Source organism: Callospermophilus lateralis, chromosome 3 (genome assembly GCF_048772815.1).
Source record: "Callospermophilus lateralis isolate mCalLat2 chromosome 3, mCalLat2.hap1, whole genome shotgun sequence".
NCBI classification, from domain to species: domain Eukaryota; kingdom Metazoa; phylum Chordata; class Mammalia; order Rodentia; family Sciuridae; genus Callospermophilus; species Callospermophilus lateralis.
The window spans coordinates 168,180,522-168,192,908 of NC_135307.1; the positions used below are offsets into that span (position 1 = coordinate 168,180,522).

A 12,387-nucleotide genomic window follows, 5' to 3' on the forward strand; every position below is an offset into this window, starting at 1 on the left:
CTTTCCTCTGACACCAGTGTCACTTTTTAATTATCTTCAGGATAGCTTTTATGATCTCCATCTTCCTAGTCCCCATTCCTTCCTATAAAAACATCCTCCTGGGGCTGGGATTGTGGCTTAGTGGTTGAGTGCTTGCCTACCATGCATGAGGCACTGGGTTTGATCCTCAGCACCACATAAATGGTCTCCACCATTTAGTTTTAGTGTCCACCTAAAACTAAAAAATAAATATTTAAAAAAGAAATCCTCCTCCTGAGCAAATCTCTTATTGCCCTTTCTTAAATCATTTAAAAATTATCATCCAGTCTTTAAGAAGTTGTATGTTGAATGACTAGTTGCTTTTATTAATTTATATATATATATTTTTCAGATTTAAAGGAAGCAAGAAAGATGACATTCTGGGAGTTTCCTATAATAGGTTGATTAGAATTGATGCAACCACCGGGATCCCTATTACGACATGGAGATTCACCAACATAAAACAGTGGAATGTCAACTGGGAAATCCGGCAGGTACAGTAAACTTCCGGTGTTCAGTGTAAATGTGTGTTCCCTCAGAATCGCAAATTATTCAGATTTTTAAAAGGTGTTCTTGTATTTAGAACCAAGAAATCACAGGTATGTGGTAATTGTCTGTTAAAATAACCACACATGGGCTGGGGATATAACTCAGTTGGTAGAGTGCTTGCCTTGCGTGCACAAGGCCCGGGGTTCAATCCCCAGCACCACAAAAAATAAAATAAAATAAAATAACCACATGCAATTCTTGGCAGTTTCCCAACAAGTACAGGCCACGTGTTCTTGAATTCCACTGCAAGATGGTTTAGTGTCTGTGCAGACTTCCAACAGATAGGTCTAAAACTGCAGAGCAGTTGGGTTAATTTCCATGGACTCAGCATAAGGGTTATATAAGATTTAAGCTAATCATTACCTAGCAGAAGCTACTTGAGACAGAAACACGATGCAAAATAAATCCAAAGAAGGCCTTGTCTCACTGGTTGCCAGGAGATGTAACTGGATTTGGATCCATACTCTCAGTCGCCGTCTCTGAGAGCATAGCAGACCCAGAGGGGAAAAACCCACGAGAGGAGCAAAAGAGATACAGAATGACTGAGAAAATATTAGCCTCTGCAATGGATCCTCAAACCCTCTGCCTGAATTATAACTTCTCATCAACTCCCATCCCAGGAACCGCCTTCAGACCAAGCCTACATCATGGAAAAATTCTAGATGAAATTACAGGCACCTTAGTGTCCTGCTGATGTAGAACCATCTGATGTTGCTGACATAGTATCTGTCTCCCTCTTTCCTTCAGTATTATCACTTGTCCAGCAGAAAATCCTCATTATAGAGAAATAATAAAATACCCATTTTTTTTTTTTATTAAGACCTCTAGATTATTCTCAGCAGTACTAGCAACCACCTGGGCATGCACGTGTAGAAGGAAGCCCAAGATAAGGAGACCTCTAAAATCTTCAATGCACTTAAGATCTCCTTGTGGAGAGGAAGGGTGTGAGAATACCAGTCTCCAGACCACCCAAAACCAATTAAATCCATCTTTCTCGGAATGGGGCTGGGAATCACCATTTTGAAAGTTCCATGCATGATTCCAGTGGGAATTCTGTGGGAATAAAAACCAGTGAAATCTCCAAGTCTTCTAGTGCTTGAAGTTTATGACTTTCAGCTGGGAAGAGCTAGGGGGCAGTAGCTATAGGAGATTCTAGCAGGCCTTCTATTTTCCACTGAAGAGTCTGCAAAACATCCTGCCCTCTACACAAGAGTGCTTGGGAAGTTCTTTTATCTAAATGTGCAGATGCATAAGAGGGAAAATATGCATGTGCTGGGCGATGTTTAACCCGGTGTAAATCAGTTGACACCACAAGGGGGCGCACAGAGCAAAGACATGTTAAGTGGAAGCGGTGGTTTTCTGTGCTCTTTTAGGGGAACATGCATCTGTCAGTCACTTCAGTATCCACCTCAGTGGTCCTCCACTCCAGGGCCCAACTCAGTAAAGCAGCTTCTTTCTCACCCAGCTTTGTCAGAATTTAAGTTTCTCCATGCCTCCCTCTTCCAGGTGATGATCGAGTTTGACCAAAACTTCCAGGTTGCATTTACGTGCCTGAGTGCGGATTGCAAGATTGTGCATGAGTACATCGGCGGCTACATTTTCTTGTCCACTCGCTCCAAGGACCAGAATGAAACGCTCGATGAAGACCTCTTTCACAAGTTGACAGGTGGTCAGGACTGAAGTGAAGCAGACCCTGCTGGGCCTACACGGACAGGTCGGGTCCTTCCTGCACCAGTGGCTTGTCCAGAGTGTAGATTCTAGGCTAACAGACAACATACCTTCACCGTCAAACACCCAGATCCTCGCCTCAATTTCAACATGCTGCCAGCGTGTCTCTTTCCTTATGGTACCCTCTGCTACCAGCTGTAGAAGGGCCTTTCCTATTTCATGGGTGGGTGAGGGACAGGGTGCTACTCTTAGACTGCTCTGAGGCCCAGCCATTATGTGGCTATGGTTCTGTGACTTACACACATGCCATGTGATAACTCCACGTTGGCCTTATGTTTATCTGCCTCTTTGCTAAGTCAGCAATGAAGACAAAAGGGTAAAAATCATGTGTAATATGATTCCTATTCCATAGACTCAGGTATGAAAGGAAATAGGTCTTTCCTTAATGAAATTAATTTTAACTTGCGTCTTGTCAAAATGGCCTAGGGAACACACACACACACACACACACACACACACATTTTCCTTGGAGGTCAAAAAGTTAAGGGAAGAGGGGCAGAATTACCTAGTGGTACTGGTTGACAATTGGGGCTCAGAGCAATAGCCCTCAGTGTCATCCATCTACAGTGACATCTGCCAAAGTAACCACTGACCCATCTGATATTAATCTTTGGTCAAAAATCCCATTTCATTCCTAGAGGTCCCTTAGATACATTAAAGTCCTTCTTGAAGACATGAATGACAGAAGGAGATTGATGTCGCAGCTCCTTTTACTGTGGATTAGGCTTAGGAAGAACCATGAGTTCTGTTCATAAAAACCTCGTCCTGACAGCGAGATCCCAATGGGACTTCATCCCAGATGGTCAGAAAGAGAAGGACAGACTTGCTCTCAAAGACCACCAAGTTCAAGCTGTGGATGAATGGCGAGCCTCGGAGCTGTTGGCTGGACTGGACGGAAGGGAAGGGCTGTTCTTCCCGTTCCTCAGCGAGTTCCTGGATTTTGTGTCTATGTTTATAGGATTTCTGGCCTTTTCCCTAAAGGCCTTTAGATTTGGTCAATCACAAGCCTACAACAGACTCCCTTTTTCCTCTCTCTGCTTTGCAGTGTGACATCCCTGCCTTGAGACTTGACCATGAGCCAATTAATAGCTGCCTGCCTGAATTTGTATCTTCTGTTTTGGTTTATTAAAGGTGGATGGATTCTGAGAAAGTGAAAAACAAGACCACAGGTAAAGGGAAATATCAGATACTGTTTTATTCTGTTTTTATAAAATGTTCTCCCACTACACAAAGAACGTGAGTTGGAAGAATAAGACAACTGTTCAGATTCCATCTTGCTCTTCTTTTGGGATGCCACCCTCAGGGGTCCTGGCCAGAGCCCAGATGCCCACGAGCTTCAGCTGTTGCTCTATTTTCCAACAAAGTCATCTGAGAAGGGAGAGCTCAGCAATTCTGGGAGCCACACAGAGATGGCCTTGGCTAGGGACACCGTGGCCCTGAGCCAGGAGCTGCCTTCCTGACATTCCTGTTGGTCTCTCCCTGGAGGTGTAGGCACATAAAGCCTCCCAGGCACCGGCTGAATATCTGAGGACCAGCTTAAAGCCCAGAAGTGCTCTGTGACCATGACTAATGACTTACTTTGGAATGCGTTATGTAGAAATGAGTGCAAGGTGTCCTGTGTGGAACTTCATGTCCGCCCTTCCTCGAGTCCTGGCTCTGTTGTTTGAGAAGTGAGACAGGTCTGAGATTAGGGTGGACCTTACATTAAAATATTGTTCCTTGATTTCACTTTACCTGTTTGCTGTCAAGGAAAGCTCGGCCACATTACCAAACCTTCAGGACAATCTTCTTCCTTAGCATACCACAGTTGCTGTTCTCGCCATGAAAACACTCAAAGGAATTGACTGGGTTTGACACACTTTCTGTTACAGTTTGGAGGGACGCATTTCTTCTGTATTACACAGCAGCATTCCAAAGGAACAGACAGTATAACAAGAAACACTTAAATGATGTTGTTCCAATGAGCAAACTAAGGACTGATTTTATTGTTTTGTTTTTAATATTGGGTCTAAAAGGTCATCTGATGCCGGGTGCAGTGGCACAGCCCTATAATCCCAGTGGCTTGGGAGACTGAGACAAGAGAATCGCAAATTCAAAGCCAGTCTCAGCAACTGCAAGGCCCTAAGCAATTCAGTGAGACCCTGTCTCTAAACAAAATACAAAATAGGGCTGGGGATGTGGCTCAGTGGTCGAGTGCCCCTCAGTTCAATCCCCAGTACCAAAAAAAAAAAAAAAAAAAAGTCATCTGACTTTCCATGAACAACATTTTAATGTGTGTCTTTCAATACCATTTGCTGTGATACTACCCTAAATGCAGGTTATTTTTTATTATTTTATATGACTTTTTAAAGTAAATGTTTGCATTGATTTGAATACAGTCCAGTTATGTCCAATCTAGTTAGTGTCTCTTAGAAGGTGAATGTTTTCTTTGTTATGAAAGAGGAATGCAACTTTCAGGGCCAACCTGCGCCTCTCCTCACCATCCTGATTCCAGCTCATTCTCCCGGGGGTGTGGGGGGCAGACAATCACATGGGTCCTCAAAAGTCAATTTGAAACCCGCTGCGTAACTGCTGCCCTCCATTCTTTTCTCACTGACTTGGTCACCAGATTTCCTGGTTTTTCTCCTGCCTTACCATGGGCTCTCTTGTCTCTCTGTCCCTCTCTAGGTCTGCCTCTTTAAATAAATAAATAAATAAATAAATAACCTCCAGAAAGCAAAGAAATAAATAACCAGGAGGAGAAAGGAAGAGCCAAAGGTCTCCAATTCTGCTGTGGAATATTGAGGGTACTTCTTCCTCTTAGTAAGAGGAGGTTTGCTAATGGGTAAATAGTCTGCACCTCTTTGTGCAGTTCCCACACTGGCCCAAAGAGGGTAAGAACAGCTCAGTTTTCTCATTTACAAAGGAGAATCCAGTCTCAGAAGGTGACAAAGCTTGCCCAGGGTCACACAGCCAATGAACAATGGAACCAGGATCCAAAGCCAGATTGTGTCTTATCCCAGCAAACCCTCCCCTTCCTCCTTCAGCCCTGCTCAGCCTTGAAACACTCCCTTCCTATCACTCCATCCCCAGTTCAGGGGCTCAGTGTTCCCACCTCAGGGTCACAGTGGTGGGAAAAAGCCAGGGTACAAGGGAAAGCGGCTGGCCACGGTTAATTGGGGGAGGTGGAGGCAGACCAGAAAGGTCTGATAGGCAGAGAAATGGGGTATGTAGAGAGTACTTTATGGTTTTGGGGTTTTTTTTTTTTTTTAATTCTTGGCAAGTTTCATGTTCAGTCCCAAGGCCCAAAAAGTAAAGAAAGGAAGAGTCTTTTCATTGGAAAAGTCATCTTTAAATCAGAGGCACTAGAGGTCAAAGCATTGTGTTTTCTGAAATTATGTAAAAATTGTTTTTAATTCACTGGAAAGATTTCCTTTTCACTTTTATATTTGATATTTCTGTATTCATTTTCATTGTTTTCCCACATAAATGTGACTTTTCTGACTCCTCCCCTCCCGTTGTCACCCCAGAATCTCTCGGTGGGCAGAGAGATGGGGAAGCATCCTTGTTTGCTATTTTGTCCCTCTTCCCCCTATTGATGCCTGTCTCCAAGTGGATGGAACCGTAGATGGAATATCTGGAGGTCAGCGCTGGGCTCTCACTTGTGTTAGGGTTTCTCTCCCTCTTTGGGTTTGACTGAAGCCATGTGGAAATATTGAGTGCCATGTGAAGGGGAAGCGGGGCTGGGTATGGTGGCGCACGCCTGTCATCCCAGAAGCTCGGGAGGCTGAGACAGGAGGATCAGGGCTTCAAAGCCAGCTTCAGCAAAAGCGAGGCACCATGCAACTCAGTGAGACCCTGTCTCTAAATAAAACACAAAATAGGGCTGGCGATGTGGCTCAGTGGTCAAGTGCCCTGAGTTCAATCTCTGGTACCAAAAAAAAAAAAAAATGGGGGGGTGGGGGATGGGGTGAGGATGAGGGGGAGGGAAATCATGGCTCCAGTTCTCTGTTCTCACAAGTGCTCGTGCTGGCCTTGCTGTCCTTGAGATGGAAAGTTCTCAGACTTCATTTGTGAGAATACTTTTTTGCTAACTGAAGGGTAGAACCCTCACAATTATGCCAAAACTGAGCCCAGAGTTCCAGGGAACCCAATTTGGAGGCCCCAAAAATACTTTCAGGAATGTCCTGACAGTGGCCCAAACTTGGAATGTTGAGTTGAAACTCAGTGCAGTGGTTTGGATATGTAGGTTTGTCCCCACCAAAATTCATGTCAAGATTTATTGGTCATGCATACCTGCAGTCCCAGCTCGGGAGGCTAAGGCAGGAAGACTGGAAGTTCAAAGCCAGCCTTGGCATCTTAACGAAGTCCTAAGGAACTTAGTGAGACCCTATCTCAAAATAAAAAGTAAAAAGGGCTGGGGATGTGGCTCAGTGGTTAAGCACCCCTGGGTTCAATCTCCAGTACCAAAAAATGAAAAATAAAAATTTATTGGCCAAAATATTGGAAGTGAGGCACATATGGCCTTTAAAAGGCGTTTAGGTCATGGAGACTCTGCTTTCATGGAAGAATTAATGCAGTTCCTATAAGAGTTAGTTATTAGATAGGAAGGGCAGCAGAATAGAATAGACAATATGATTGATGTGTGTACATTCCATGTATGTATTATATGTCAAAATTCATTCTACTGTCATGTATGACTAAAAAAATAAATAATTTTTTTCTTTTTTTAAAAAGAGTTAGTTATTGTGAGAGTGGGTTGTTAGCACAAGATCCCCCTTTTGTCCGTTCCTCTCTTTGCATGTACGCACTTGCCCTTGGTTGTCCTGCCATGCATGAAACAGCACAAGGTCTTCACCAAAGGCCTCGTAAATGTTGGCACCATATTTTTGGACTTCAAGAAATTTTAGCCTCTTTTCTTGTACCCTCTCTTTTCTTTATAGATTACCCTGTCTCAGGTAAATTGTTATAACAACAGAAGATGGAGGAAGGCACTTAGTTAGCTAAGAAGGGGCTGTAGAGTCAAAAAAAAGAAAGAGAGGAAGGAAGGGCGGGAAGGAGGGACAGACAAACACATGAACAGAATGGGAAACAAAGGTCTCTCTGTATACTCACTAATGCTCCGGATTAACAAATGTGGGAAAGAATACAAAGATTCTTCTAACTAAACAGATTTGCCTGTTCCTCTGACTCACTGGGTGACCTTGGAAAGACTCAGAATTCCCCTGCATGCCACAGCTCCTTCAGCTGGTATCAAGGGAGAGTCCTGTAGCCACTCCTCAGCCATCCCACTGAGGGACACTGTGGGAACCCAGCAGATACTGTTTCTCTTTCTCACCCCTGGAAGTTAGGAGGTGAGGTCTTTGGCTGCACCCAGAGGTCCCTGGCATGCAGAACTGGGCCCCAGGGAGGAGGTGGAGCCCTCTGTGAGGAGAGCAGAGAGGCCTCTGGGGAGGGGAAGGTTCCAACCCCAAGCCTGTGTCCTCTGATTCAAGAGCGATGTCATCATAAACGGTCTTGGTGGCCCTAAACAAGGCCTGCGACAGGGAAGCAAATGAGGTTCAATGATGTGATGCGTTGGCAGCCCAGGACCTGGTTGGCGCCCAGCACCTGGCTGGCAAAAAAACCCCACTGTGCCACCATGAATAGTGCAAGGACACTCTTCCAGAAAGCGCCACATTATAATGATGGGGTATTCTGGGAACAGGGAAGGACTGACTGGAGACAGAGGTCTGTTCAGGTGCCTACGAAAGGGCCCTGGATCTCTGAGCTACCACTGAACTCTCTGAAACGTCCCTAAAGAACTGAGATTGGCAGCCAGGCTGGCGCAAATGACCCTGTGTTATCTAAAATAAAAAAGTTTGCAGAATCGATGTTTCTTTTCTAAGCGTTACATACATCCAACTTCAACCTAGAAACATCCTCATTGCTGTCGAGGGTCACGTGTCAAGTGTGAAACCCACACAAACTGCAGCTTGAGGACTTGCTACTCAAAGTGCGCGGTCCTAGGGCCAGCAGACTTTGTCAGAATGGAGCAGGCCCAGGATCAGGCTGGTGCAAGCAAGGCACTCAGGGGACCTTCAAATAGGCTCTCACTGTCAGGATTGTGCTAGTGCCAACAGGAATCTGTCCTCTGGGTCAGGCCACCTGGTTATATAACTTACATTTTATGGTAAGTTGACAGGCAAACATACCCCAGGGCAAGAGAGATACTAGGAGGTTCAATGGCTCTTGGAAACCAACATGAGAGTGAGGGAAATCAGTTTCCACCTCCCCCAAATAGTAGTCTCAACAATATCACTAATATCATATGATTAAAAGAACTAGAAAGCTAATGTATGAAGGGCTATTACCCGTGCTTCTCACAAGTCCTCTCCATTCATTCTCTGGGTCAGGAAAGTACTACCTGCTCATTGCACAAATTAGGAAACGTGATTATGTAAATATGTATGTAATATGTAAATATGTACCGACATTAAGATCAAGGGGAGCACTGATTTGCCTATTCCCATGGTGTAAAGACTCCCAAAACAGCCAGGCACAATAGTGCACACCTGTAATCTCAGAAGCTTGAGAGGCTAAGGAAGGAGGATCCCAAATTTGAGGCTAGCCTCAGCAACTTAGCAAGGCTCAAAGCAACTTAGACCTTGTTTCAAAATTTTTTAAAAAATAATTTAAAAAAAGAGCTGGGATTGTGGCTCAATGATAAAGCACCCCTGGGTTCAATTCCTGGTACCAAAACAAAAGTCTCCCACCCTCCCACCTCAGCAACATGACATGGGTGAACACAGACTTGGGAGGGCATGATAAACACCCAGCACTCCTGCAGAGATGAACCAGCCCCAGCACACACTAGAACTGTGCACAGAGAGATCAAGTAACACGTCAAGGGCACCAGCTAGTCCACGGAAAGCGAGGATTTGACCCGGACTTGAACTGTGCTCCTGAGCCTTCCTCCTGATGTTCCAGGTGAAGGCAAGGCCTCGTGAGCCAACCTAGATTGTCTTTGTGATAATATTCCTGAGCTGATTTTTTGCAGAACATATTTGGGTAACACCTACAAAAACTCCATAGATATTTGCCTTCTGATTTGTACCAGATCTCAAATGCCAAAACGGTGAGAATTTTCCTAGTAAATAACTCCTCAGACCCCAATTGTTGACCCATTTATCCAGTACAACACCTGCTTGCAGGTCTGGGTCTGAGGAGGTGTCCAGGGGGAGAGGAAAGAGCTCCTCTGCCTTTTTCCCCACAGAGAGAACGCCAAGCCGTGAGTCACCCCCTGTCCCCGTGACTGGGTGGCCCAACTCTCCCTAGCAATAGCTTACACACGGTTGATGGCAAATCCCACCACAGAGAGGCAACTCCTCCTTAGGGACTGAGCTCTGTTTGTAGAGGCCGAGTGCCATGTTTTTATCCTGACCTTTTCCTCCCTTTATGAATGATCCTTTGAAGCAGGGAGCTATCAGGAGAGCCAATGCCCCCGGACAGATATATGGCAAGTAGCTACTAAATAATCCATCTCTTGTCACCCAAGCAAAGTTGTCTCTAGGTGAAGGGATACAGACACAAAGGCAATGGGGGTTAGGAAACGTCCTGAGCACAGCTAATCAGCTATGAGACCATGTGTGAGGCACAGCTGCTTTTAGTATTCACATATTTTAGAAATACCGTGTGACATCGTGTGTCTCAGAACTTCATGAAGCCCAGAAGCCAATAGTTTCAACATTCATTAGGGTTCAACATGCATTAGACTGTGATTCTACCAAATCAATTTTTCAAAAACACATATACAGCCGGGCACAGTGCTGCACACCTGTCATCCTAGCAACTGCGGAGGCTGAGGCCAGAGGATCATAAGTTCAAGGCCAACCTGGGCAACTTAGAGAGATCCTGACTCAAAAAATTTAAAAAGGGCTGGCAGGGTTATCTCAGTGGTAGAGCACCCCTGGGTTCAATCCCCAGTATCACATAAATAAATACATACATACACATATTTTTCTATCAGAATTGTTTTGCCTACAAATGACAGAAAAACCCAGAATAGTATCCTTAAACAACAGAGTTTTTTCTTTCTTCTACCTAAAGCTCCTAAGATAGGCAAATGTAGACTTAAGTTATTAAATACATGCCAGGGACTCTCATATTTTCATGCACCACATCCAGCTCCTAATCACAAAGTCATCTCTTAGTGGACAAGGCCATTATAGCTCCAGGCATGATGTCACATGACCCCAGTTAGCCTCCAGGGAATTTGAAATACTTGGTCTTTATTCAAAGTAGCCATAGATTCAACTAGAAGTCAAGGTTATTTTACTGACCATGAAGGTGAGGTTAGATATCAGGAGACAAGTATCAGGTATGAGACTAGCTGCTGAGGACAATAAAGTGACAGAAGTGACAAACTAGCAACAGTGACAGACTGAGAACAAATAATTCTGTAATGCTACATAATAAGCATGATTCACAATGTCCAATAGAGACGTGAGAACAAAAAGCAGGGAATACTTGTTTTGTTAGAGTCAGCATCAAATATTTCCCAGAGGAGGGGACGTTGAGACTTGGCCTTAACAGATGACAGGATTTGCCAAGTGGAGAGAAGGACAGGAATCAGGCCAAGTTTGGCAGAGGGGACTCAGTAGTAGAAGCAGCAAATGCTCTCACCCATGAGGCGCCAAGGTCAGATTCCCATGTTAGGAAGCTCAGCATGGCAACTGACAAGAGAGGAGGCCACAGTGAAGTTCAGAGGCTGTAGTAATGGCCTGGGGACTCTCAAACACCGGGGTGGAGCTAAGCCGGGGAAAGAGCAGGAGGAGATTGCCCACCCGTCTCAGAACTAAATCTAGCAAGCATCACGATTTTGGACACCCATATTTTGTACCTACAAAAGCATTTTTCTTTCTTCTTTGCTTACGGAACTTGATTTTTTCTGGGTCAATGTGTCTAAGTCCTGTGATGGATCGTTATCAATCAAAACAATCCTATTTCCTGATTTCTCAGCTTCCTTTTCAGATAAGGATGTGAGTATGACCTAGTTCTAATCAATGAGAACCATGATATGGAGATGTCTGTGAAAGGCTTTACTGTCCTGATAAAAGGGAGATGTAGCCTGCTTCACTTTTCACCATTTCCAATTTTTTCCTGCCTTGAATGTGGATGTGATGCCTTAAGGTGCTGCAGCCATCTTACAACCAGAAGGCAACAAGAATGTGGACAAATCAAATACATTAAGATAACAGACCCTAAAAAAAACAGAAAACTATGTGCCATCATAGAGCAGCTGAAGGAAAACCAGTAGCTGTCTGCTTCTGGACTTGCCGTTATGAAAGAAAAATAAATGAATGTACTTAAACCACTATTAGATGAGTTTTCTATAATTTGCTGCTGAACACATTCCTAACAAATTATTACTATAAGCAGTGAAGAAGTGAATTTGCAAATTAATGGAACAGAGGATGAATCTTGACCCTACAGTTTCTAGCTTGGCCAACTGGGTGGACAGAAACCCAATACCTAGATAAATACAAAGGGTATCAGAGGCAGGAGCGGTCAGTGGGCACCCAGTGTCTTGGGTGACTTGAAGATCTCAGTCATGCCTAACGTGGTGTGATTCTATGAAGCATTTGTGGACCTTTACAATGGTGCTGCCTCAAACATCTTTGCAACTCCCTTTTGTAAATTCTCAGCAAAGCCTGATTGACTCACCTTATATGAATATCCTCACCGTTGATGAAACGTTGTATCTCATGAGGATTCAAGTTTTTGAAATATTCAAGCCTAACTAAGTTTTGAAATTGTGATAAAGTATTTTGGTGAATGATTTGATAAATAAAAGTAACCCAGATGATTGGTGCATGTGTGGGTATCAATCACAAACTTCTCCTGAAAGCAATTTCAGAACAAGTATTACCTCGTTTCAACCCTGGAAGCAGCATTTATAAAAAGACATTGCCTATCACTGGGCATGGTGGCTCACACCTGTAATCCTGGCAACTCAACTCAAGAGAGGCAGGAGGATCACAAGGTTGAGGCCAGCCTCCACAACTTAGTGAGACCATTAGCAGCCTTTGTCAACTTAGTGATATAGGTAATAAAAGACCATGTCTCAAAATA

The 12,387-nt window shown here is 44.2% G+C and overlaps 1 protein-coding gene across 1 annotated transcript in view; it reads left to right on the forward strand.

The window, feature by feature from the left end:
• Fermt1 (FERM domain containing kindlin 1) overlaps window positions 1-2,247 on the forward strand; it is a 31,330-nt gene extending 29,083 nt beyond the window's left edge. Inside the window, exons 13-14 of the mRNA XM_076848964.2 lie at window positions 371-512; window positions 2,074-2,247. Of these exons, the coding sequence (XP_076705079.2) occupies window positions 371-512; window positions 2,074-2,247 (316 nt within the window). The remainder of the gene's footprint in view (window positions 1-370; window positions 513-2,073) is intronic.
• Window positions 2,248-12,387: the final 10,140 nt, after the last annotated feature.